Source organism: Callithrix jacchus, chromosome 7, assembly GCF_049354715.1.
Source record: "Callithrix jacchus isolate 240 chromosome 7, calJac240_pri, whole genome shotgun sequence".
NCBI classification, from domain to species: domain Eukaryota; kingdom Metazoa; phylum Chordata; class Mammalia; order Primates; family Cebidae; genus Callithrix; species Callithrix jacchus.
Window position 1 is genome coordinate 72186623 of NC_133508.1, and position 23915 is coordinate 72210537.

Sequence of the window (23915 nt, forward strand, 5' to 3'; positions counted from 1 at the left end):
CACTACTTTAGAGAGAATGAAGACATTAACAAGTAAAATATATGAAAGAGCTAATTGGAAAGGAAGCCAAGCACAGAATAGAACATGGAGCCATCAGCTGCTAAAGGGTACTGAGCATTAATGGAGGGCGGAGCAGGAAGAAAAGTCAGACCTGGCAAAAAGATCATCTTCCCTCCACATCCTTTTTGAGGTAATATTAGGTAAACTGAGACCCAGACCACAGGGCTCAATTATATCCACAGTCACCTTTATTCTGAATTAACCATTTATCAAGAATGCACCTGAAAAGAGTAGAAAAAGATAAAGCAGGCCAGCAAAAAAAAGTTCCTTGGCAAGTGGGAGGGAGGGCAGGCATGATGTTAGGAGCCCTGTTTAGGGAAGGAAATGTTGTCCAGGTCATGGATGCCATTTTTGTCAATGATTCGAACACTGAAGGTTGGCAGATTCAGGATGAAGCGTTTTTGGAGCTGCAGAGAGACATGAAGGAAATCAGTTAACAAATAATTACTAAGTACTATGTGCCAGGCTCTGTTCTAGACACTGGAGATACAAGCAAACAAAAATCCCTGCTTTTGTGACGCTGAAATTCTATTGGAGGCAGTTGGTAGTTGGGCACTAGTACCCCAGTAGTATAGGGTACCCAAACAGCAGCTGGAGGATGACTGGGAGGCAGGGAGGCTGAACTGGGAGATACAGCTAAGAGCCTGTCTCTGGTCAGTAAACCGATGAAAGAATGAGACCATCCAGTGTTCTGTTCTCCATAGTGTGTTACCGATCAGTCTGGTAAACACAAACGTCTCTCTTAAAATGTCTCAAGATAATGAGCTAACAAAGACTGACTGTCCTCAGAACAAAGCAGAGGCCAAGAGCGGTGGCTCAGGCCTGAAATTAGGAGGTTGAGGAGGGAGAATATCTTGAGCCCAGGAGTTCAAGATCAGCGTGGGCAACATAGCAAGACTCCATCTCTTAAAAAAAAATGAGCTGGGTGTGGTAGTGCCTGTCTGTAGTCTCAGTCACTTGGGAAGGTCAGTTGAGTTCCAGAGGTCCAGGCTGCAGTGAGTTGTGATGGTACCACTGCACTCCACTCCAGCCTGGGTGACAAAGGGAGACCCCATCTCTAAAAAAAAAAGTGGGGGTGGGGACTGTGGACTGAAAACAAAAGGCTTGTGTAAGAGACAAACTGCCATTACTCCCAATGCTCCTGCTCTTATCCTCCTATTCTCTCACTAAACCATGAGTTCAAGTTCATCCTTAAGCCACAGGAATAATAAAAGAATAAAAAAACCTAATTGGACCGGTTTTTGACCTCCCCATCCTCCATCCACACCCAAGGCCTAAGACTCTAAGGAGTAGTATTAGAAAGGGTGTGTTCTGAGCCAGGTGTGGTGGCTCACGCCTGTAATCCCAGCTACTCAGGAGGCTAAGGCAGGAGAATCGCTTGAACCCGGGAGGCAGAGGTTGCAGTGAGCCGAGATAGAGCTATTGCACTCCAGCCTGGGTGACAGAGCAAGACTCTGTCTCCAAAAAAAAAAGAAAGGGTGTGTTCTATGATCCTGGCTTCACAAACCAAAGTCTACTCTCCCCTTCTGCCCCAAGTTTCTTAGTTGTTTTCTATGGTCCTCCTGAATTCTTAGGGAAGGCTTTCTCTCTAGATCACAAAGACTCATGCACTACTAAGGGAACAGGCAGTATGCCAATTACAGTTGGCACAAGAACAGAGCAGGTATAAAGTCCAGGGCAGAAGTTCTTCAAGTACAGCCTCAGTTACCACCTGTAGCAAAATCACCTGGGACTGCCAATTAAAACAAAGCTTCCCAGTTTGTACCTCACAGCAGTGGAATCAGAATTGAGGGTTGGGGCAGAGACGGCAATCTGTCTGACAAGTTTCCCGGATGATACACACTAAAATTTGAGAACCACTGGTTTGGATAAACCAGAAAGAATTAAATGATAAAACTGACACTGAGGAGGTAATCTGTAAAAGAAAAATAAGCTTGCTACCCACACCAAACTTTATCCCTGGTAGCAACTTCACACCTGGTTAGTAGGTATGTATTACACCTTCTGGCAAAAATCAGAAAAAATATAACCAAGGAACAGGAACAAGACTGGCAAACAGAGACACAAACATTCCTTTCAGGATCCCACGGGAGCTACTCACCTCCTCCAGACATTTCCTAAGAAGCTCTACTGCCCTCTCACGTGAGATAGCTGAAAGAGAACACAGAGACCAAGTACTTAAGGTGCTGTCATTAAATCCAACTCTCAGCAGCTTTTGATTAAGTTTCAAATCTTCATCAAAGCTGACTTCTTCAGGTCCAAGTGCCACACAAATGGAAAAGGCAAAAAAACACTTTGCCTTCCACCCTGCAACCAACTTACTCCACATGCACCTGGGGGTGCCCCAGACCCAATGTTCCAGCAGCTACAAGCCATTGCAAATTGATTTGCTACATGAAGGGTAAGCATGAAGGAATTCTGACTCCCCTGGCCAGAGCCCGCCTCTGAAGAAGTCCAGCGGCCTCTCTTTATCTTAGCCCACCCCTTTCACTCCCCCTTAGTCCAGGGTTTAATTCAATTCCATCTGCCCTAGTCAGCTGCAAATCAGGGAAAGGGAGGACAGGGTCAGAATTTTAGCCTTGTTTTCCCAGCTGGGTCTCTGTTTAACAATGGAAAGAGTATTTATAGGATGGGGCTGACAGGAGCCAAAGCAACTATCTATGGGCATGGCAAACTGGAATGACATGTTATGCCGTCAGGCTTCAGGGGTGGCTAGTCGTTATTTTGGTGGGCAAATCAGCTGTATTACCGACAGATGCTAAATCAAGAAAGTCATGGGAGGCCAAGCTAATTCTTTTCAGGATGTGGCCCAGAGTTCTAGCGTGGCTGAGGTTGAGCCAGAGGGCAGCACCAAAAGAGAATGAACATGCCTCAGATTCTTACACTTACAGTGAAGAATGGAATGTAAGGAGAGAAGTGGTTATCTATGCTGCATCTATAGCCTGTAAAAGCTAAGGATTCCAAAGTACCCATTGGCCACAGAGGCTAAAGTCAAGGTTAGGATTGGGGTCAGAAGATGGAACTCAGCACAAAGGCATCCCGTGTCTAGGAAGTCCTAACCAGAGCACTTAGGCAAGAGAAAGAAATAAAGAGTATTCAAACTGGAAAGCAGGAAGTCAAATGTCCCTATTTGCGGATGACATGATTTTCTATACAGAAAAACCTAAAGACCCCACCAGAAAACTCTTATATCTGATAAATTCCATAAAGTTGCAGGATACAAAATTAATATATGAAAGTTAATAGCTATATACAAACAAACTAGCTGAAAAAGAAATAAAGAAGGCAATCCCATTTACAATAGAAACAAAAATCAAAGAAAATAAAATACCTAGGAATAAATTTAACCAAGGAGGTGAAAGACCTCTATAACGAAAACTATAAAACACTGATGAAATAAATTGAAGAGGATACAATAAATGGAAAGACATCTCATGCTCATGGATCGGAAGAATTAATATTAATTGATTGATTGACTGATTGAAACAGGATCTCACTCTCTTGCCCAGGCTGGAGTGCAGTGGCACAATCTTGGCTCACTGCAACCTCCACCTCCCAGGTCAAGCAATTCTTCTGCCTCAGCCTCTCAAGTAGCTGGGATTACAGGCACTCACCACCACACCTGGCTAATTTTTGTATTTTTAATAGAGACGGAGTTTCACCATGTTGGTCAGGCTGGTCTTGAACTCCTAACCTTGTGATCCATCCGCCTTGGCCTCCCAAAGTGCTAGGATTATAGGCATGAGCCAATACCTGGCCAAGAATTAATATTATTAAGATGATAATACTACCCAAAGAAATTTACAGATTCAATGCAATCCCTATCAAAATACCATTGATATGCCTCACAGAATCAGGAAAAAAAAAAAATCCTAAGATCTGTATGGAACCACGAAATAGCTAAATAGCTAAAGCAATCCTGAGCAAAAAGAACAAATCTGATAGTTGATACCACTACCAGACTTCAAAATATACCACAAAGTTGTAGTAACCAAAAAGCAGCACGCTAGTGGCATAGAAATAGACACATAGAACAATTAAACCAAATAGAGAAATTAAGAAATTAAGCCACAATCTACATTTGACTTTTGATAAATGTACCAAGAACACTCATTGGGGAAAGGAAAGTCTCTTCAATAAATAGTGCTAGAAAAACTGGATCTCCATATGCAGAAGAATGAAACCAGACCCTCAGCTCTCATTCTATACAAAATTCAACTCAAAATGGATCAAAGACCTCAATTTAAGAGCTGAAACTAGAAGAAAACATATAGGAAAAGCCTCAGGACACTGATCTGGCAAAATATTTTATGAATAATCTCATAAGCACAGGCAATAAATGCAAAAATAAACAAATTGGATTATAGCAAACTAAAATGCTTCTGCACAGCAAAGGAAACAGAGTGAAAAGATAACCTACACAATGTTAGAAAATACATACAAACTACTCATCCAACAGGGGATTAATATCCAGAAAATATAAGGAACTAAAACATCTCAACAGAGAAAACAAATTCGATTTAAAAAGCTATCTATCAATTAGGAAAGCTATTATCAAAAAGACAAAAAAGGGATTTCTAGCTCTCTGGAATCCCCTCCCACAAAGTGGGAGCTCTCTTTCCCCTCCTGGATTTCCCCTCTGGAGTCTCCTTCCACACTCTTCATGGAAGTTTTCTCTCTTCTCCTTTTTCTCTTTCTTTACCTAAATAAATCACTTTCTACAAAAAAAAAAAAAAAAAGACAAAAAATAACAAAAACAAACACTGGCAAGGATGTAGGGAGAAGGAAATTCTTTATACACGGTTGGTGGGAATGTAAACTAGTATAGCCACTATGGAGAACAGTATGGTGGTTGTTCAAAAAACTACAAACAGAACTACCATAAGATCTGGCAATCCCACTACTGGGAATTTATCCAAAAGAAAGGAAATCGTTATATTGGATGAAATCATTTTATCACTGGGGAAATACTGCACCCCACTGTTTACTGCAACACTATTCAAAATAGCCAAGATATGGAACCAACCTAGGTGTCCAGTGACAGATCAATGGATAAAGAAAGTGTGGTATATACACCATGAAATACTATTTATCCATAAAAAAGGTAATCTGTCATTCATGGCAACATGAATGGATTTGGAAGACATTCTGTTAAGTGAAATATGCCAGGAACAAAATTAATACACTGTACATACTCACTCATATGTGGAAGCTAAAAAAGCTGAACTCAGAAGTAAAAAGTAGAACAGAGGATACTAGAGGTTGAGAAATCCTCTGTAAGAGATGGGGGACATTTGTCAAAAGATACAAAACTGGCTGGGTATGGCGGCTGACACCTGTAATCCCAGCACTTTGGGAGGCCAAAGTGAGTGAATCACTTGAGATCAGGAGTTCCAGCCCAGCCTGGCCAACATGGTGAAACCCCATCTCTACAAAAAATACAAAAAACACCCAGGCATGATGGCATGCACCTGTAATCTCAGCTACTTGGGAAGCTGAAGCATAAGAATTGCTTGAACGTGGGAGGTGAAGGTTGCAATGAGCTGAAATCGCTCCACTGCACTCCAGTGTGGGTGATGAGGAGACTGTCTCAAAAAAAAGATACAAAATTATGGCTAGGCAGAGGATTAAGTTCTAGTGTTCTATACCACTGTAAAATGACTATGGTTAATAATATATAGTTTCAAATAGCTGGAAGGAGGATACTAAATGTCCCCAACACAAAACCATAAATATTTGAGATGATGGATATACTAAATACCCTGATCGTTCACCGTACATTACATGTATTGAAACATGATGGACTCCATGAATATATATACAATTATTATTTGTCAATTAAAAAATAAAATTTTAAAAAAGCATCCCTGTATCTTAAGTTTTGCCAAGCAGATGCTTTATGGACAAGTAGAGCAAAAGCTTTTTCTTTCAAGAGGGGGCAGCCAGTAGGTGACAACCAATGGTAGGCTCAGATTTGTAGCCTTAGAAAGCTTTGATGTTTAAGCAAAGAAACTTCAGTTGTCATGCTGGGGACCTATTCATCCTTGCAAGTTCAAAACAAATATATATCTACTTCCTTTACTCACTTGTTCTTTACTGAGATGCCAATAAGCATCTAGGCAAAGCAAAGTAAGTGAAAAAACTAAGTCTTAGAACTGAAGAATTTTAGAACCCAATAAAAATGTTTTATTCACTATGTCATCTATTCCAATCCTCCTTCAAAACAAAACCCAGCTCTAGAGATATGTAATACCTCATTTTGGCTGGCAAAAATAGGACTTAAATCAGTTTTTAGAAGACCCTACTGACCCACAGAAGAGTGCAGCTTCCAGAGGGGGACCTACCTGTGCTTTTTAAGATCCATCCTATTCAAGCCCTGGCCACCCAACTCCAAGGGTGGACAAACATGGGAAGCAGCTGAGGGCAGGGGTCTGTCACTGCTCCCTTCCTAGAGTGTTGGTACTTACTCGGTGTATAGTATCGGTCCAGGATACTGAGAGTCAGGAAGGCACCATAGCCATGGGCTGCAAAAGGGGCCTTGGCCAAGGCTGCCAGGTAGTCCATGTAGTAGAGCGCTGGCCCTTCATGCTCATCATAGCCAGCCAGGAGGAGGTTGACATGATATGGAGTCTGCAAAGACAAGACATGGCAAAGTGATAAGCAGAACACTAACATCTCTTCCCATGGCAAATGGGAATATTCTGACTCTTGATGAGAAAGAAAGTATTAACAGCAACTGAGTAAATCACAGTGCAAGTAAAAATGTAGGGAAATCTAGAGGACTTGGAGTATGGTAACAGGTCAAGGGACATTGGGTTATTCTCTTTGAATAGAAGGGCATTTGGAGCACTTTAAGGTATATGAAAAAGCTCTTATCTTCTTAAAGTCTACAGATGAGAACCTGCATAAAAGCCCTTCTTCAAAAGTATTTGATAGCAAAACAGAGTGACTATAATTAATAATAGTTTAATTGTATATTTTAAAATAATGAAAAGAATATAACTGGATTATTTGTCACACAAAGGAGAAATGCTTGAGGAGACAGATACCCCATTTACCCTGATGTGATTATTACACATTGTATGCCTGTATCAAAATATCACATACACCCAATAAATATATACGACTATGAATGCACAAAAATTAAAAATAAAAAAAAATTTTAAGCACTGCACAGGCAAAGCACAGGTGCTCTCTGTCATTCCTAATTGTTGAAAACAACAAACAATTCTGAGAATGCCAGGCCACAGACTGAAAAAAGCAGATGTTCCAAGCACATCAAATGAAATAAACAAACTCAATCTGGACATCTGGACCAATCCCAAGTGGTAAACTGTATGCCCACTACTAAAGAAACAATTTATAGCTGGGAGCAGTAGCTTACAGGTATAATCCCAGCACTTTGGGAGGCTGAAGCAGGATGGATTGCTTGAACCCAGGAGTTGGAGACCAGCCTAGGCAACATAGTGGGACTCCATTTCTACAAAAAAAAAAAACCCTAAAAACTTAGCTAGGTGTGATAGCACACACATGTGGTGCCAACTCAGGAGGCTAAGGTGAAAGGATCACTTGAGACCAGGAGGTCAAGGCTGCAGTGAACCGTGATTGTGCCACTGCACTTCAGCCTGGGTTCAAAAAAAAAAAGAGAGAAAAGAAACAACTCATGAGGTGGGGAGGTATAGTAAGTCTTAAATATTTAAGTCAAATCACTAGACTTAACTGAGAAGTAATTTTGAGACAAATAAAAAGTAATGAAAAGGCTAGGCATGGTAGCTCACGCCTATAATCGCAGCACTTTGGGAGGCTAAGGCAGGTGGATCACAAGGTCAGGAGTTCGAGTCCAGCCTGGTCAACAAAGCGAAACCCTGTCTCTACTAAAAACACAAAAGTCATTCGGGTGTGATGGTGGACGCCTGTAGTCCCAGCTATTCAGGAAGCTGAGGTAGGAGAATCACTTGAACCCGGGAGGTGGAGGCTGCAGTAAGCCAAAATCATGCCATTGCACTTCAGCCTGGGCAACAAGAGCGAAACTCCATCTTCAAAAAAAAAGTAATAAAAAAAATTATAACGGATTTATAAATATCCTTTCTTTCTTTTATTACCTGCAAATCTAAAAGCATAAGTTGCTATAGAGAACTATGACTGAGTCTGCGCTGCTCTTCATCGCCAAATGGATGAATATTTTTTTCTACACCAGCAGGGTCGTTTACCATGTTAAATTCAGTCTGTCTATGCCCCCAGGCATCAGTGGTGGGACTTCCATTTTAAATGGCTTTCTTTTTCTCTGCAGGATGTGTTTCTCCTCTTGCATTTGCTTCAGTGGGTAGTAAGCAGGCCTTGCCCATGAATATGTCCCCATCTCTGAATTTATGAATGCATGCAATCAAACGCACAGTAAGTGAGACACCTCATTATGAGGCATGAAGTATAATAGCTAATGGTCCTAAAAATGGCATTTAACATTCTTTGAACACTGATTAACACAGGTACTTGGCAGCCTTAAAAAACTCCTTGTTTTTGCTTTTTTCTGGGGGTGGGGATGTTGCGAGGGGAGTTAAAAGGGGTTGTTGTTGTTCTGTCGCTCAGGCTGGAGTGCAGCAGTGCAATCATAGCTCACTGCAGCCCCACTGTGGCTCAGGTGAATTTCCCACCTCAGCCTCCTGAGTAGTTAGGACTATAGGCACATACCACCATGCCCCACTAATTTTTATTTTTATTTTTAAGAGATGAGGTCTTGGCCAGACACAGTAGCTGATACCTGTAATCCCAGCACTTTGGGAGGCTGAGGTGGGAGGATTACTTGAGGTTGGGAGTTTGAGACCACCTGGCCAACATGATGAAACCCCATCTCTACTAAAAACACGAAAATTAGCCAGGCATGGTGGCATGTGCCTATAGTCCAGCTACTCTGGAAGCTACGCTGAGGCACAAGAATCACTTGAACCTGGAAGGTGGATCTCAGTGAGCTGAGATCGTGACACTGTACCACTGGGCAATAGAGCAAGACTCTATCTCAAAAAAAAAAAAAAAAAAAAGAGAGAGAGAGAGAGAGATGGGGTCTATGTTGCCTTGGCTGGTCTTGAACTTCTAGGCTCAAGTGATCCTTCCACCTTGGCCTCCCAAAGTGTAGGCATGCCACCGTGCCTATTGCAAATCTCATGTTATATACTTACTTGGAATTCTAAGCCAGCTGTGCTAAGTAGGAAGGGTTCCTAACATCACCTGGAGATTACAGAGTAGTCCTGACCTCTAGATAAGTTTCTGTTTTAGTGATAAGATAGTGGGTAGTCTCAGAGAGAAATAAGTTGACCAGCAGTCAAGACTTGACTTCAGAGAAAATAATTATCTGCCTATTGCATTTCCCAATGAGTAGTGTGCTACACTCTACCAAGCTCTGGAATTCTCTGTGCATTCTGAGTACCTTCTTAGTAAATCCAATCTTAGGCAAAAAACTTAACCCCTATGAGCGTCTGTTTGTTTTTTTTTTAATGTGTAAAACTGGGTTAATCTTTCTCCTTTCTATCTTCTAGGGAATACAACGAGAAAAAATAATAACGATAAAGCATCCCAAACTCTGGAAGAAAAGATGCTACCAAAATTCCTAGTATTTTAACTACATCCCAGTCTCTTTTTGAAAGCTTATCACTGTGAACAACAACAAACCTACTTAAATTAGCTATAGATTTTTAAATGCTATTAGTTACATATTTTTTAAGTGCAAAAACAGTCCTGCAAAATCTGGCAGACATGGAATACCTTGGTGTTCTTATAGTTAAAATTAGAAGAGAGAAAGATGGAGGAAGAGAGGCAGAATAGCAAAGAGATTTCAACCAGTTTCCCTACCCAAGAGAATAAAACAGTCTTCTACCTATCAGAAACTAAGTTAAATCTTTTTGCTGAGGATAAACTCTACTATTCTCTACTAAGTAGCCAGAATACTCACTGTATAGTTAACCAAGACAATTTCATCAAGTTGCAATGGTATATTAAGTATTCCCCCCGATGCTCAAAGAGGCCTTAACAAGCAGAACCCAAATGTTTTGTCTTCAATGAAGACCTTGTCCATACGATGAGATTAAATTGTTTAGAACAACAAATATTATTTTAAAATACACTACTAGAAGATTTTAGATGAAACAGGATGTCAAAAGAATTCCAGAAGCAAACTGTATCACTTAATTGGTCGATATAGTTTCATTTACTTTTACTTAGGCATCTGACACACCTACACTTACCAAAGTTGGTATTCAGAAGCTACAACTCCTGGTATTGAAGATAACTCACAAATTATTGTGTGACTTCAAATTACCAACTTTTGTATGTGTGAGATGCTTACGCATAAATAAATGGTGTTATCTAGACTAATTAAATCAATACATCTGTGCAACAACTTGCAGTTTGTGAAATTCTTCTGACAATGCTCCATCAAAGATCTCTGGCTTGGCTGGGCACGGTGGCTCACGCCTATAATCCCAGCACTTTGGGAGGCCGAGGCGGGAGGATTGCTTAAGCCCAGGAGTTCAAGACCAGCATAGGTAAGAAGGCAAGACCCTGTCTCTATGGGAGTGGAGCGGGGGAAGCTAGGTGAAGTGGCTACTTGGGAGTCTGAGGCAGGAGGATCCTTAAGCCCCAGAGTACAGTGAACTACTATCCTCCACTGCACTCCAGCGTGACTGGCAACAGAGTAAGACCCCATTTCTATCAAATAAAAATAAAAATCACTAAACAAATGTCAGAAAGCGATAGGTGCTACTTCTGAGAAGTGGCTCAAGTTTAAGTCAACTGCCAGCATCTCCATGAATGTACATTTATTGTTGCTTTTTGCTAGGCTTGGGTCCTTCTCTTTCTACCTCCCTCTAGACACAGGGTGATAAGTAAAGAAAAGCATAGGATACAGGCCAGGCATTCAGAACTGAACAAAGAGGAGACCAACAGCATAAATAAGAAAGAGTTGGGTTATTTGTGACTTTAGAAAAGTTAGTCATTTAATCTCTCTGAATTTTAATTTCTCATTTAAAACATGGGATGATCTCTACTACAAAAGTCCTGCTGCAGTGAGGATTCCAAAAGATAATGCAAGTGGATAAGTATCATGCCTGAAACAGTAAAGACTCTATAAATAAACAATGCAACTACTCAGGAGAAGCCTGACTACTTCTGGCATTGTGATACGAGGAAAATTCCTATGTGTCTTCATAAAGGGATATGGAGGGGTGTTAGTGCCCAGCACAGTGCCTGACACATGGTAGAAAAGCAGTAAATGATAGTTTCCACCTCTCTCATTCCTGGGACTCTTTCCAGGGGTCCTAAGGTAATGGTGTTCAGTGTCACAAGCATCTGTACTAGACATTTAGAGCATACCTGCTTCATGGTCAACTCTCCCTAAACATGTCATTTCTTTCCTTGCAGATGTGTCCATCCTGAGTGGTAAACCTACTTTCTAGACAATTTTTTATCAGTTCCCTTTGTTCTCCATGATCAGTATTACATATTTAACGATTTCCCTAATTATTCTGGGAAAACGGAAACGTTAATCAATAATGATAGCTCTGTCAGGGATGCTCTTTACAGAAAATCTTTTACAAAGTAATCCTTTGTAAAGATTACCAATATTTTTTAAAATGAAATCTGTATTCTGTATATGATATAATCTAGCCTTTGGTTGTCTCTACTATTCTAATTGTTTACATAGTAAGTCTAAGTAATAAGACAAAGTTATGAGGTTCCCAAGGGGAAGAACTATAATATACAAGACTAGGCATCTTCCACAGCATAAGCTAAGACTGAACATTATATACAGTACTGAATTAACCTAAACATCCAAACATTGCATACAAGTGAACCCAAACATTTAGCTAAAATACTCTCTACCCAAAGGCCTTGGGAATCACCATCAATGGTCTGCAATGCAAATACCAACATATTTAAAGTTGCACCTAATTGATATACAAGGAAAACATTTTAAATAAACTATCCTGGGAACTCAAAATGAACTTTAGCTTCTAGCATGGGGTACCACCAAAACTTTGCTCTTAATAGAAGGCAGTGGGGGTGGAGTGGGGACAAAACTAGACACATGTATCTTTTCCTCCTTTAACGAATATGTGATATGAGTTCATTTTCACAGTGAAGTACATTTAGGTCATTTTGAGATTTCTTCATCCATACAGTAAAGATAATAAAAGTACCCAGTATTATAAGGTTGTGGAAAGGTTTGGATAAGTACATGTAAAGTGATCAGTGCAATGCCTGATATATTGTAATAATGCAGATTGACTATCATCACAACACTACCACCATCACTTTTAGGCCGAGGCGGATGGATCACGAGGTCAAGAGATGGAGACCATCCTGGCCAACAAGGTGAAACCCCATCTCTACTAAAAATACAAAAAAAAAAAAATTAGCGGGGCATAGTGGTGTGTGCCTGTAGTTCCAGCTACTCGGGACCTCCCGAGTAGCTTAGGATTTAACTAAGCATTATCAACAGATAATGCTTTAGGATTTAACTGCATTATCAACAGATTTGACAAGATAATAAGATCAAGAACTGAGCTACAGAGACCCAATAAAATTGTCCAACTTTTGTTGCTGCTAAAAGACCAAATTTAAGAAGACAGAGAAATTAGCCAATAAGCACATCTCTTGTGTCCTTCTGAGATTGAAATAGACTTCTTAAGTACTCTGAGCATCTGAGCCCTGCAAAACTGAGCTCAGTGCCACTTTGGACTCTTGTACATTTGGGGGTGGGGAGTGTACAGTGCACACATGCAAACTTTACTTAAATTACATGAAGTGTTTCCCTCCCTCCAACTCTTGTGCATATGACTCCTTGTATATTCCTTTCTCTTATGAAAAAGAAACACTGTAGTAATTAAGAAGAGTGTGAAATTCCATAAATTTTACAGCTAAACAGAACAGTTGTGATAAATACACTGAAACAACAAAATCAGTGACAAGAGTCTGGGCGGTGACAAGCAGCGGTGTGACATCTGGCGGAAGCTAAAGTCACAGCAAGGGGGAGAGAGGTGGGCGTGAGGAAGCATCCTGCCAAGCGTGGACACAGAAAAAGAGAGGAATTGACAGTCTTCCTTTGGAGCCAGGCCAGCCTTTGGCACCTCTAATTGAATGGGACGACATTGCTGTGAGTGAGGTGCTTTGGAGAATGGTGCGATTTCTTTTTTGATGTGCTGCACCTTGGAATGCTTAGCAGTGTGTGAGGCATAACTCCATTCCTAGTGGGTCAGTAATTCTAGACAAATGGGTTTGTCTAGAGATGAGTGTTTTTGTAAACAGACTTCTAAATATACTAAACACAGACTGGACTTTGAAAGGAACAGTACATCTGCTATTTCTTTTAGTTCAGGGTATTGCCTAAAATTCCATCTTTAGCACTGAGAAGATTTCATGAAGATGCAGTTTATAGATTTAGATGGGCTAGAAAACCTCAACTAGTTTACCCAGTATCCCTTTTACAAATGTGGGGACTAAACTTCAAAGAAGAAACAGTCACTTGCCCTAAACCACACAGGTAATCAAGAGTCAGGTCCAGAATTCAGGCCTCCCAACTGCAAGTTCTGCATGCTTTTCCAGGAAATCATGCTGCCCTCACAAAATGGAAATTAGTATAAAAATATAGTTCAGTATGTAAATGCCAGTTTCACACTCAAATATTTCAGAATATGTTATTTTGCATTCTAGCATCTACTGCTCTCTATTTCACTTATCACATTTTTATATGACCAATAACATTTTAAGGATTTTGTTTGTTTGATTTCAGGAGACAGGGTCTTGCTATTTTGCCCAAGTGAGTGCAGAGGCTATCCACAGGTGCAATCACAGTACACTATAACCTCAAACTCCTGGGCTCAAGGGATCCTCCTATCTTAGCTTCCCAAGTAGCTGGGACTACAGAGGGGTGCCTCCGTGTCTATCTGATATTTTAAATTTTGAAAGGGCAAGTTTAATATCATACAATTACGACTCCTTCTATAGGGTCTAAAACTATATAGTAGTAGTAATAGTAGGTATTCAATAAATACCCATGGTGATAGATTATCAACACCTTAATTCCTTTGCCAATGGCCAGTTTTTCAATGTTGCTAATAAATAAAATAAATCAATTGTTATTTTTTGTGCCAATGTTCTGAACTCTAGACTTTGTTTACAATAACCAACAAAATTCACTAGCTATCTGTTTTGGGTGGGTTTAGCGGTATAATTTTAAAATCTCAATTTAGATGAGGAAGGGGGTGGAGAACTACCTATCCTTAATGCCCAAGCGATATGGAATCATTTGTACCCTTTTTTTGAGTCAAGAGTTTTGTTCTGTTGCCCAGGCTGGAGTGCAGTGGCGTGATCTCTGCTCACTGCAAACTCCGCCTCCTGGGTTCAAGTGATTCTCCTCCCTCAGCCTCCTGAGTAGCTGGGATTACAGGCACATGCCATCACACCCAGCTAAATTTAGTGTTTTCAGTAGAGACGGGATTTCACCATGTTGGCCAGGCTGGTCTCGAACTCCTGACCTCAAGTGATCCACCCACTTCGGCCTCCCAAAGTGGTGGGATTATAGGCATGAGCCACCATGCCTGGCCTTGTACCCTCACTTTAATCCTCTTGGTTATATTCCTTTTAAGAAAACCCACCTGTAGATTCAATCTCTTTTAGCCTTAAGGAAAAAATAAACAGTTTAGAAAAGGCTTCAACGAAATTCTATGAGTTCCCTGGGACTACAACATAGAACAATTATGAAATAGGCAGATGCCCCAACTAACTTCATTTCCAGAACTGGAGTGTGAATACATTCAATAAATGTTTATTTAGCATTTATTATGTGAGAAGCATCGTGACATGTGATGAAGATGGGAGTCCGGATCTGGAAGGTACTCAACAAGGTAGATGTGGGTAGGAAGGACTCCAGACAGAGGAAATGGTATATGTGAAGACAAACACAGAGGAATATGGAATGTCTAGGTACTAGGGAACATGGGACTCATACACCTGGAGAATTACGTGACTTCAGCAGGAAGTAGGGAGAGAAACTGGGATGATACTGTCATTGGCCTCCTAAAGAATATTTACATTATTAGTATGCAAACCATGAAGTAGCCAGTGAAAATTTGCCACTTCCATCCCTCTGCTGATCCAAGCCTTTTTTCATAACATAGCACACTGGTTAATTGTTGTTAATTAATTGAGACATCAGGAACCTGATGTCTCAGACTGATATTCCACCAGTCCCAGTCATTTTCCCTGTTTCTCTTCAATAGAAAGACTTTTAGAAAGGAAATTGTACAAACAGATTGCCATTTTAGGATGATAACTGACAGTTATATGGAAGATAGACTGGGATTAGGACTGAGAGGAAGGGAGAATGATTAGAGGATCTATAATAGTCTACTCCAGACAGATGATGATGAGGACCAATCTAAGGAAAAAGCAGAGGAAGCAGACAGAGATATATGAAATACATTTAGAAGGTAGAAATGATGGAACTTCATAACTAGTAGAAGAAGTGAGGGAGAAAGAAGAGTTAGTAGGACTCTCAATAAGGGGGACAGTGGCAGTGCAAATGAAAAGACTCATTTTGAACCTAATGAGCTTAAGTAGAGCTGTCCAAAGACAGATGGAAAGAGAAAATAGTGTATAACCAAGGTCATGAGACTGAATGAAGAGCCAGCCAGTGAAAAGGTTTCATTCACATAAACACATACACTCTCACACTCACGCATAGAAGACAGAAAAGACAATGATTACAACAGGACACTGTGGCAAAGGTATACCTAAGTTGCCATAAGAAATTGAGGGTGACATACGTGGGGAGGTGGGAAGCAAAGACAGAAAAAACTTCCCTGATAAGTGCTAAGTTTAACTGGCAATGAAGAGCTAGCCATGTGGGATGTTGGTACATTCAAGGGAGGAGACAAGCAAAGTGCTGGAGTGGCAAAAGCAGAGATGCAAGAGAGAACCCAGGGCCGGTTAGGATCCTGTTATCTATAACTGCCAAGTTAGGGGGAAAGGTATAGAATTGGAAGTGGAAAACAATTTTCTCTTAATCTGTGACTGAAAAAAAGTACAAATTTAAACTGATGGAAATCAGAATACTATAATGAGCTTCACAAACAAAGAAGTTAAATTAAACTGCCTGACTCTCCTTGTTCTTGCCTGTTCCAAATGCATTTATTTTTTGTAGCCCTGAAAAACAAACTGGCCTATGTTTATAAATTCTCATACTAAATTGGGAAATAAGGAGGCAAGTGTACCTCAAACAGAGCAAACCTTTCATTTTCAGAGGACCAAGATGAAATAAAAGAAATACTGCTCTGAAAATGAGACTGTCTAATCAATTTTTTTCCTTTTTCTTTTCCTTGCCTTAGGTCACTCTCTGAAAGTATATTTGGTATACCTGTTTGATGCTGGCAGATCCAAAATAAAAATATAAAAATTGTCTTTGTTTTCCTTTAATAACAATTAGCTCATGTTCAAATGTTACTGTAAAAACTCATATAATAGTTGAGTTCTTGAACTTAAGCTCAGGAATGTTACTGCATTTACAACCGGTATTTTAAACTTTAAAAGAAAAACATCTTTTAAATTACTCCTTGGATAAACTCTGCTTTTAAACGCCATAAGTCATATAAGATAGGCATGTACTTTTGTGACAAAGCAATGAAAATCAAATGTGGCTTTATCACCTTACAGTTATATTACTTGAGATAGGCCAGATCAACTGCCAGATCTGCAATGTGAAGGACAGTACTGGCTGTCTGACAGAGCTATGGGGAATTACGCACTTGTGTTACAGTTCCTGGAAGAAGACTTGCTAAGTAGCAGGTGCCCAATACAACTGAATTTTATGACCAAAAAAAGTTTAAATATTGTGTATATTTCAATTTTTAATTATATTAGATTTTAAAGGTCTCCTCAGTAATTCCAAAGTTACTATAAATTTTACTTCTCTAAAGCTATCAATGACTCCAAGTTTGATTGGTTTTCCTGTTAAAGTTGTAACTTACCATAATGAGAAGTTTAGAAATTTAATGAGTTGAAATGCAACATGGCACAGATGCCTTATTATACCAAATAGTTAACACGGTATTTGTTTTCTACATTAATTTTACTTGCTAATCAAAAATACTGCTTCCCCCCAATAACATCAAAATAAAATTGCTGATTGTGTAATGATAAAACCAACACCATGTTTGCAACAAGGCCACTTGAATTCTTTTTTTCAAATGAGCTGGCAGTTTCTAGAAAGATTCCATATACCTTTAAGTCAGTTTTTAAAAACCTCAAATGCAGAAGCCATGCTTTGCTACAGGCTTGCACACTACAAGGCATATATTAAGTTGTACATGCTAAGCATGCTCATGAATAGCTAATCTACAAATTCTGAACATCAAAGCTGGTTCATCTCTCTGAGTTAATAAATAAGATGGTCTTTTGGAAAAGCGTATTTAGGACTATATATGATGGTACGTTTGTAGATGTCCATAGAGTACTAAGGAAATCCTGAGGGAAAGACCATTTAGGAGCCTCTCTATTACAACAGTATTCCCCATTAACACCCCAGGTCCAACAAAGTTATTGCTACAGCTTTAACTGATATGGAGGTCCCTCATTGGTCTCCTCACCTCCTTCATTCTTTCCCCAAATGCTCCATCAAAGAACAGTCAACGAGCTAATGACCTTACCAATCTCATCTGATCATGCTAACTCCCTCTTAGCCAACAGACTTCCAGAGAGGCCCACTGCTTGAATTTATTTGTTTAGAGACAGAGCAAGGCTAGAGTGCAGTGGTACAATCTTGGCTCCTTAAAACTTCTGCCTCCTGGGTTCAAGAGATTCTCCTGCCTCAGCCTCCTGAGTAGCTGGGATTATAGACAACTGCCACCATGCCCAACTAATTTTTGTATTTTTAGTAGAGATGGGGTTTTACCATGCTGGGCAGGCTGGTCTTGAACTCCTGACCTCAGGTGGTCCACCTGCCGCAGCCTCCCAAAGTGCTGGGATTACAGGTGTGAGCCACTGTGACCGGCTGATTTTATCAATTTTATGTATGTAGTATAATATATATATGTGTGTGTATAATTTGTTTTTAAACAATAGAGCCCTATTTTGTACACAGTATCTACCACAGATAAACTTAGGAGGAGGCCCAGAGTATTTTCCCCTCCCCTGACTATTGTTAACAAATCACTGTGCCTAACCTAACATACTCTCAAAACACCTTGGTCTGTGCTTTCTGTTTGCCCTTTTGTTTCATCTTTGCCTTAATGACAGCCAGTCTCAGGTTAGGTTCAGGCTAGGCTCTGTGCATCCAGAGTACCCTGTGTATATGGCTATCTTAGCACTTGTCACTCTGCAGTAACCCCATTTCCCCATCTGAAGGCCCACATTTAGGTTTGTACCTTTGTTTCCTCAGCCCCATGGACAATGCAGGCTGCAGACTGGCTGAATAAATATTAGCAGATATAGAACATCATGGCTGTTAGGAGGCGTCAGAAAAGGAAGTGAAGAATTCTGCTGGATTATTTTAGTTTACAAAGACTCAGAGACTATTATCTCCTTTCTTCTTTCCAATCTAGTTAATCCTATATGCTCTGTTGTCTACATTCAAAAGCAATGGTAAATCTGGCCCTTTTTTTTTCATTTTTAGGTTAAAAAGTAATATGTTTTCCTGCTCTTTTAGTCTTCTTTTTCATTTTCTTATGCCTTTTTATGAAATAACATATACACATAAAAGTGTATAAAATAGGCTGAGTGCAGTAGCTCACACCTATAATCCCAGCACTTTGGGAGACCAGGGCAGGCAGATCACGAGGTTGGGAGTTCGAGACCAGCGTGGCCAACAGGGTGAAACTCCATCTCTACTAAAAATACAAAAACGGCCGGGCGCGGTGGCTCAAGCCTGTAATCCCAGCACTTTGGGAGGCCAAGGCGGGTGGATCACGAGGTCAAGAGATCGAGACCATCCCGGTCAACATGGTGAAACCCCGTCTCTACTAAAAATACAAAAAAATTAGCTGGGCACGGTGGCGTGTGCCTGTAATCCCAGCTACTCGGGAGGCTGAGGCAGGAGAATTGCCTGAACCCAGGAGGCGGAGGTTGCGGTGAGCCGAGATCGCGCCATTGCACTCCATCCTGGGTAACAAGAGCGAAACTCCGTCTCAAAAAAAAAAAAAAAAAAAAAAAAAAAAATACAAAAACTAGCCAGGTATGGTGGCACATGCTTGTAGTCCTAGCTATTTGGGAGGCTGAGACAGGAGAATCGCTTGAACCCAGGAGACGGAGGTTGCAGTGAGCCTAGACAGTGCCATTGCACTCCAGCCTAGGTGACAGAGCGAGACTATGTCTCAAAAAGAATTTTTAAAAAGCATAAAATATACATGGTATAGCTAATGAATATAGTAAATATACATGTAAGGACTTCTCAGGTCAAGAAACAGAAAAATCAACCTTTTCCCTTGTGAAAAGTACTGCCCTTCATTTTAGATAACTGTTTTTTGGGAGTGAAGAAAATCTCATGAGGTTGTTGGGATCAGCCAGTAAATTCATATTGCTACATGATCTTGGGTCACGGCAAATAAAAAGAGTCGCCAAGATGCCAGGATATTGCGTGTGTTTGTATCTGTGAGTATGTGTTCCGGGCACAGTGGGGCATGCCTATAGTCCCAGCTATTCGGGAGGCTGAGGCTAGAGGATCTCTTGAGTCCAGGAGTTCTGGGCTGTAGTGCGGGATGCCGATCGGGTGACTTTACTAAGTTCAGCATCAATATGGTGACCTCCCAGGAGGGGGAGATCACCAGGTTGCCTAAGGAGGGGTGAACTGGCCCAGGTTGGAAATGGAGCAGGTCAAAACTCCCATGCTGATCAGTAGTGGGATCGCACCTATGAATAGCCATTGCACTCCAGCCGGGGCAACATAGTGAGACCCCCATCTCTAAAAAAAACAAAAAAACAAATAAAAAACGAGTACATGTGAGGACATGTCCACACCTATGCCTACCCAGGCTGGGGCAACTGATTTAAAGCTATCTTAGAAGTTGGGGGTAAATCTGCACTTCTAATAGTAAATATTTTAAAAACAAACACACATTCTTACTAAGCAGACACAGTACTCTCCTTCTCTAGGCTTAAACCAAACCTTAATAGGAAACCACAAAATTTTAAGACATGAGTATTAAAACAATACAAATCTAGACCAAGTCCATATACTGCTTCACTCCCATTGTGGATAGGAAAGATGCTTTAAGTGAAAAGTTGACATTATGGGATTGCAAAATTCCAGCCATCCAATAGGCTTATTCCATTCAACTAGAACAGGGGTTCTCTGTGCTCACAGCAGGCATCCAACAGGGTAGCACATATATGCTCTCTGAGTGAGAAAGCAACACCTTCTCACATACAACCCCCTGGAGAGAGATAGGGAAGAGGAGGGGGAGGACTTTACACCTGCAAACTCCTAACTCTATCAGCTAGGGCTGGGAAAAACAGCACTTAAAAAAAAGAAAGAAAGAAAGAAAAAACGTTTCCTGATAAAGCCACTAACTTTCAAAGAATCTTCCCAAGCTATTTTTTTAGGAGCCTAGTGAGTGTAATGATTCAATAGCCAGTCTTTGTCTTCCTAATGGACTTAGTCAAGCCCTAATAAATGCGTAAGCATACTGCTTCAAAGGGCAGCTGTCAGAATTCTTACTCCTCTTGGTAGAAAACACTATATACACAAAGTGTTGTCATGTTAATTAAGACACCTCAACTTCAAGGCACATCTGTCTCTGGGCATTTGGATAATCAAAATGACCGCTAAAAATAGAACAGCAGTATCGCCAATGGGACCAACATGAGCTACCCCCAATCCTAAGAGACTCCTGAGAGATGTGACCTGAGATACATATATATTTTGCAAAACCAAACTGAATATCCATCTAAATATAGCCACGTTTCCAGTTTTTATTTTAAGTCCTGTTAAGGGTGGGAGGCAAAAGTAATGAACAGACAAATAACTCTTGGCCTATAGTGAAAATCCAGTCACCTCACTAGCTGACTAAGGTTTGGTAGGGAAGAAAACCGCTCCCCAGGTCTAAAAGGGCTGCTGCTTGCACTGAAAGTCCAGGAGCTGCATAATGAACATCTTGGTTTTGGTTTTTGTTTTGTATTTTTGAATTTCCCCATCACCAAAAGTAAGCCAGCTCTGTCAAGATGCCCAGGCTGTGTGGCAGCAGTGTCAAAGGCTGCCACTTGCTCCAAGGCACTGCCATCTGCAGCAGCACAACATTTTTGTCTCCGGAAAATAGACACATCTGCCTTTGCCAGTGTCCTCCCACTGTGCCGCCCATCTGGAGCAGGTGAGCTGAAGGCAAGTAGACATGGGTGAGACAGGGGCAAGTAGAGAAGATGAGGCCCCAAGGGAGATGGCACATGGAGGAAGAAGGCAGTGCTGTGTCATGTCACATCCTGCTAACCACATTTGCCAAAAAGCATGTGAAATTATCCTTGTTAGTGAGTGATATTTCAATCACATGTAACAAATGGTTGGTAGGATATAGGGGACAAGACTTACAAAGTCAGGGTTTCGCCTGAGGTTCACATGACCTCACTGATACCAATAAACAGATGTCTGTGCCAGTCACCTAAGGCATGAGGAGAATAATTCTCATGGTCAGAATAGAAGGCTCAAAGCAACAGTAATATTCTAGGACAGGAGCACACTATACATGCCTACTACTAGCCAGACCAAACACCCTCAAATTAAGGCCAGAGTGTGGGGATAAGCCTTGGTCACTGCTGGAAATGACTAACCCCTGAAATCCTTTCCTATATATTCTTTCCCTTTCACATAAAAATTCAAGTCTGGTTATGGTCTTGACATGAGATCTTTAAACCATGCTATGTGGGGACTGGAAGAAACCCTAAAAACCATCCAATAAATGCTTGCTTTCTTCTAAGATTTTCAACAAACTCACAGCACAGGTAGCATTAAATCTCCTATTGCGGGGCTCTTTGGTGGTAAGGGAACAATGAAGGCATCTTTTCAAATAAAACCTTACCTAGAATTCCTAGCTATCAAATAGATAAAAGCCAAGTTGAACTATATGAGGCAGAACTAAAGTGTTGCACACTTGGCCAGGCGCAGGCCTATCATCCTAGCACTTTGGGAGGCCAAGGTGGGTGGATCACTTGAGGTCAGGAGTTCGAGACCAGCTTGGCCAACATAGTGAAAACCCATCTCTACTAAAAATACAAAAATTAGCCAGGCATGGTATTGGGTTTCTGTAATCCCAGCTACTCAGGAGGCTGAGGCAAGAGATTAGCTTGAACCCAGAAGGCGGAGGTTGCCGTGAGCTGAGATCGCACCACTGCACTCCAGGCTGGGTGACAGACAGAGCAAGACTCTGCTTCAAAAAAAAAGTGTGACACAGTGGTCTTCCTTGGTGAGTATCCTGAAGCAGCTTCACCGAATAAAGTCTGAAAACCACTACATCAGGCTGGATATCTTTTCAACTCATTATTTCTACAATTTACTTGCTAAGCATTTACAGGTAAATAGATAAAAAGATAAATGACAAAAGGCTCATGAAACACTTCAGAAAAAATTCTATGAAAATTCTTTGGCCAGTGAGTAGCAGCAGTGAAACCTGAAGATTACACATCATGGAGGCCAGCATCCTACTCTAAGCCTTGCCACAAAATTTCACGTTCCCAAGGACACCAGATTTGCCTGGTTTACACCTCTCTCTCTGTCTGTTAAATGGAGATAATTTTAGGCCATTCAGATGACCTATACCAAATATGTCACATAATTCATTTTAAGTAAGAAACATCCCCTTAACTCATCATTCTCTAACATTAGTCAAACTGTACTCAAGCAAGCTTTTTTTTTTTTTTTTTTTTTTGAGACAGAGTCTTGTTCTGTAACCCAGGCTGGAGTACAGTGACGCTATCTTGGCTCACTGCAACCTCCACCTTCTGGGTTCAAGCTATTCTCCTGCCTCAGCCTCCTGAGTAACTGGGATTACAGGTGTGTGCCTTCATATCTGAGTATTTGTATTTTTAATAGAGACGGGGTTTTACCACGTTGGTCAGGCTGGTCTTGAACTCCTGGGCTCGAGTGATCCACCCATGTCCGCCTCCCAAAATGCTGTGATTACACACGTGACCCACCATTCCTGGCCTAACCAAGTAAGCCTTGAGCATAGTATAAGCCCTTTTTCTGCCCTTTGGAGTCTAACTAAGAAGAGATCATCTTAAATGAACACATGCATTTAAATAACTAAAATAAAGTCTTCTGAATTTTTCCTCCATCTGTCTTTTTTCATCTTCTGATGATTTCATGCCTTTAATTCCTATAAGAATTAACATTCATTTATTAAGAAAACTTCTTCCAATATTCCATTCATTAAGAATTCCCTTCCAGTGTATAAATGCATTATTAACATTCTCAGTGGAATATATAAACCTAGCTGGATGACACTTATTCAACAAACACTTATTGAAAACCTACAATGGATACATTTTCATAACTTATCTATATAATACTATGCATGATTTTGACATTTTAATAAAACTGAACATTTCATGTTCCCCTAAATGCACAAACATACTTGTACATTAGTCCACTAATTAATAAAGAAGATAGCATAAAAGAATTTGACATTTGAAGCTGGAATCTTACCTTATCCTTTCACATACTATATATGTGCTTTGGAAATATATATAAGAGAAGTACTTAACATCCTTGTAAGTAAAATGGGGTCATAATATATTTTATGGTGTCATAATAAGGATACTTAATAACAGATACATATGTAAGTATTTACAATAGCACTGTCCAAGAGAACTTCTATGATGATGGA

The 23915-nt window shown here is 40.5% G+C and overlaps 1 protein-coding gene across 1 annotated transcript in view; it reads right to left on the reverse strand.

Annotated features, from left to right (window-relative positions):
• Nucleotides 1-226: 226 nt before the first annotated feature.
• PSMB2 (proteasome 20S subunit beta 2) overlaps nt 227-23915 on the reverse strand; it is a 36839-nt gene continuing 13150 nt past the window's right edge. Inside the window, exons 4-6 of the mRNA XM_035250785.3 lie at nt 6528-6690; nt 2162-2211; nt 227-467 (exon numbers count right to left, since the gene is read on the reverse strand). Coding sequence (XP_035106676.1) covers nt 360-467; nt 2162-2211; nt 6528-6690 — 321 coding nt within the window. The 3' untranslated portion in view covers nt 227-359. The remainder of the gene's footprint in view (nt 468-2161; nt 2212-6527; nt 6691-23915) is intronic.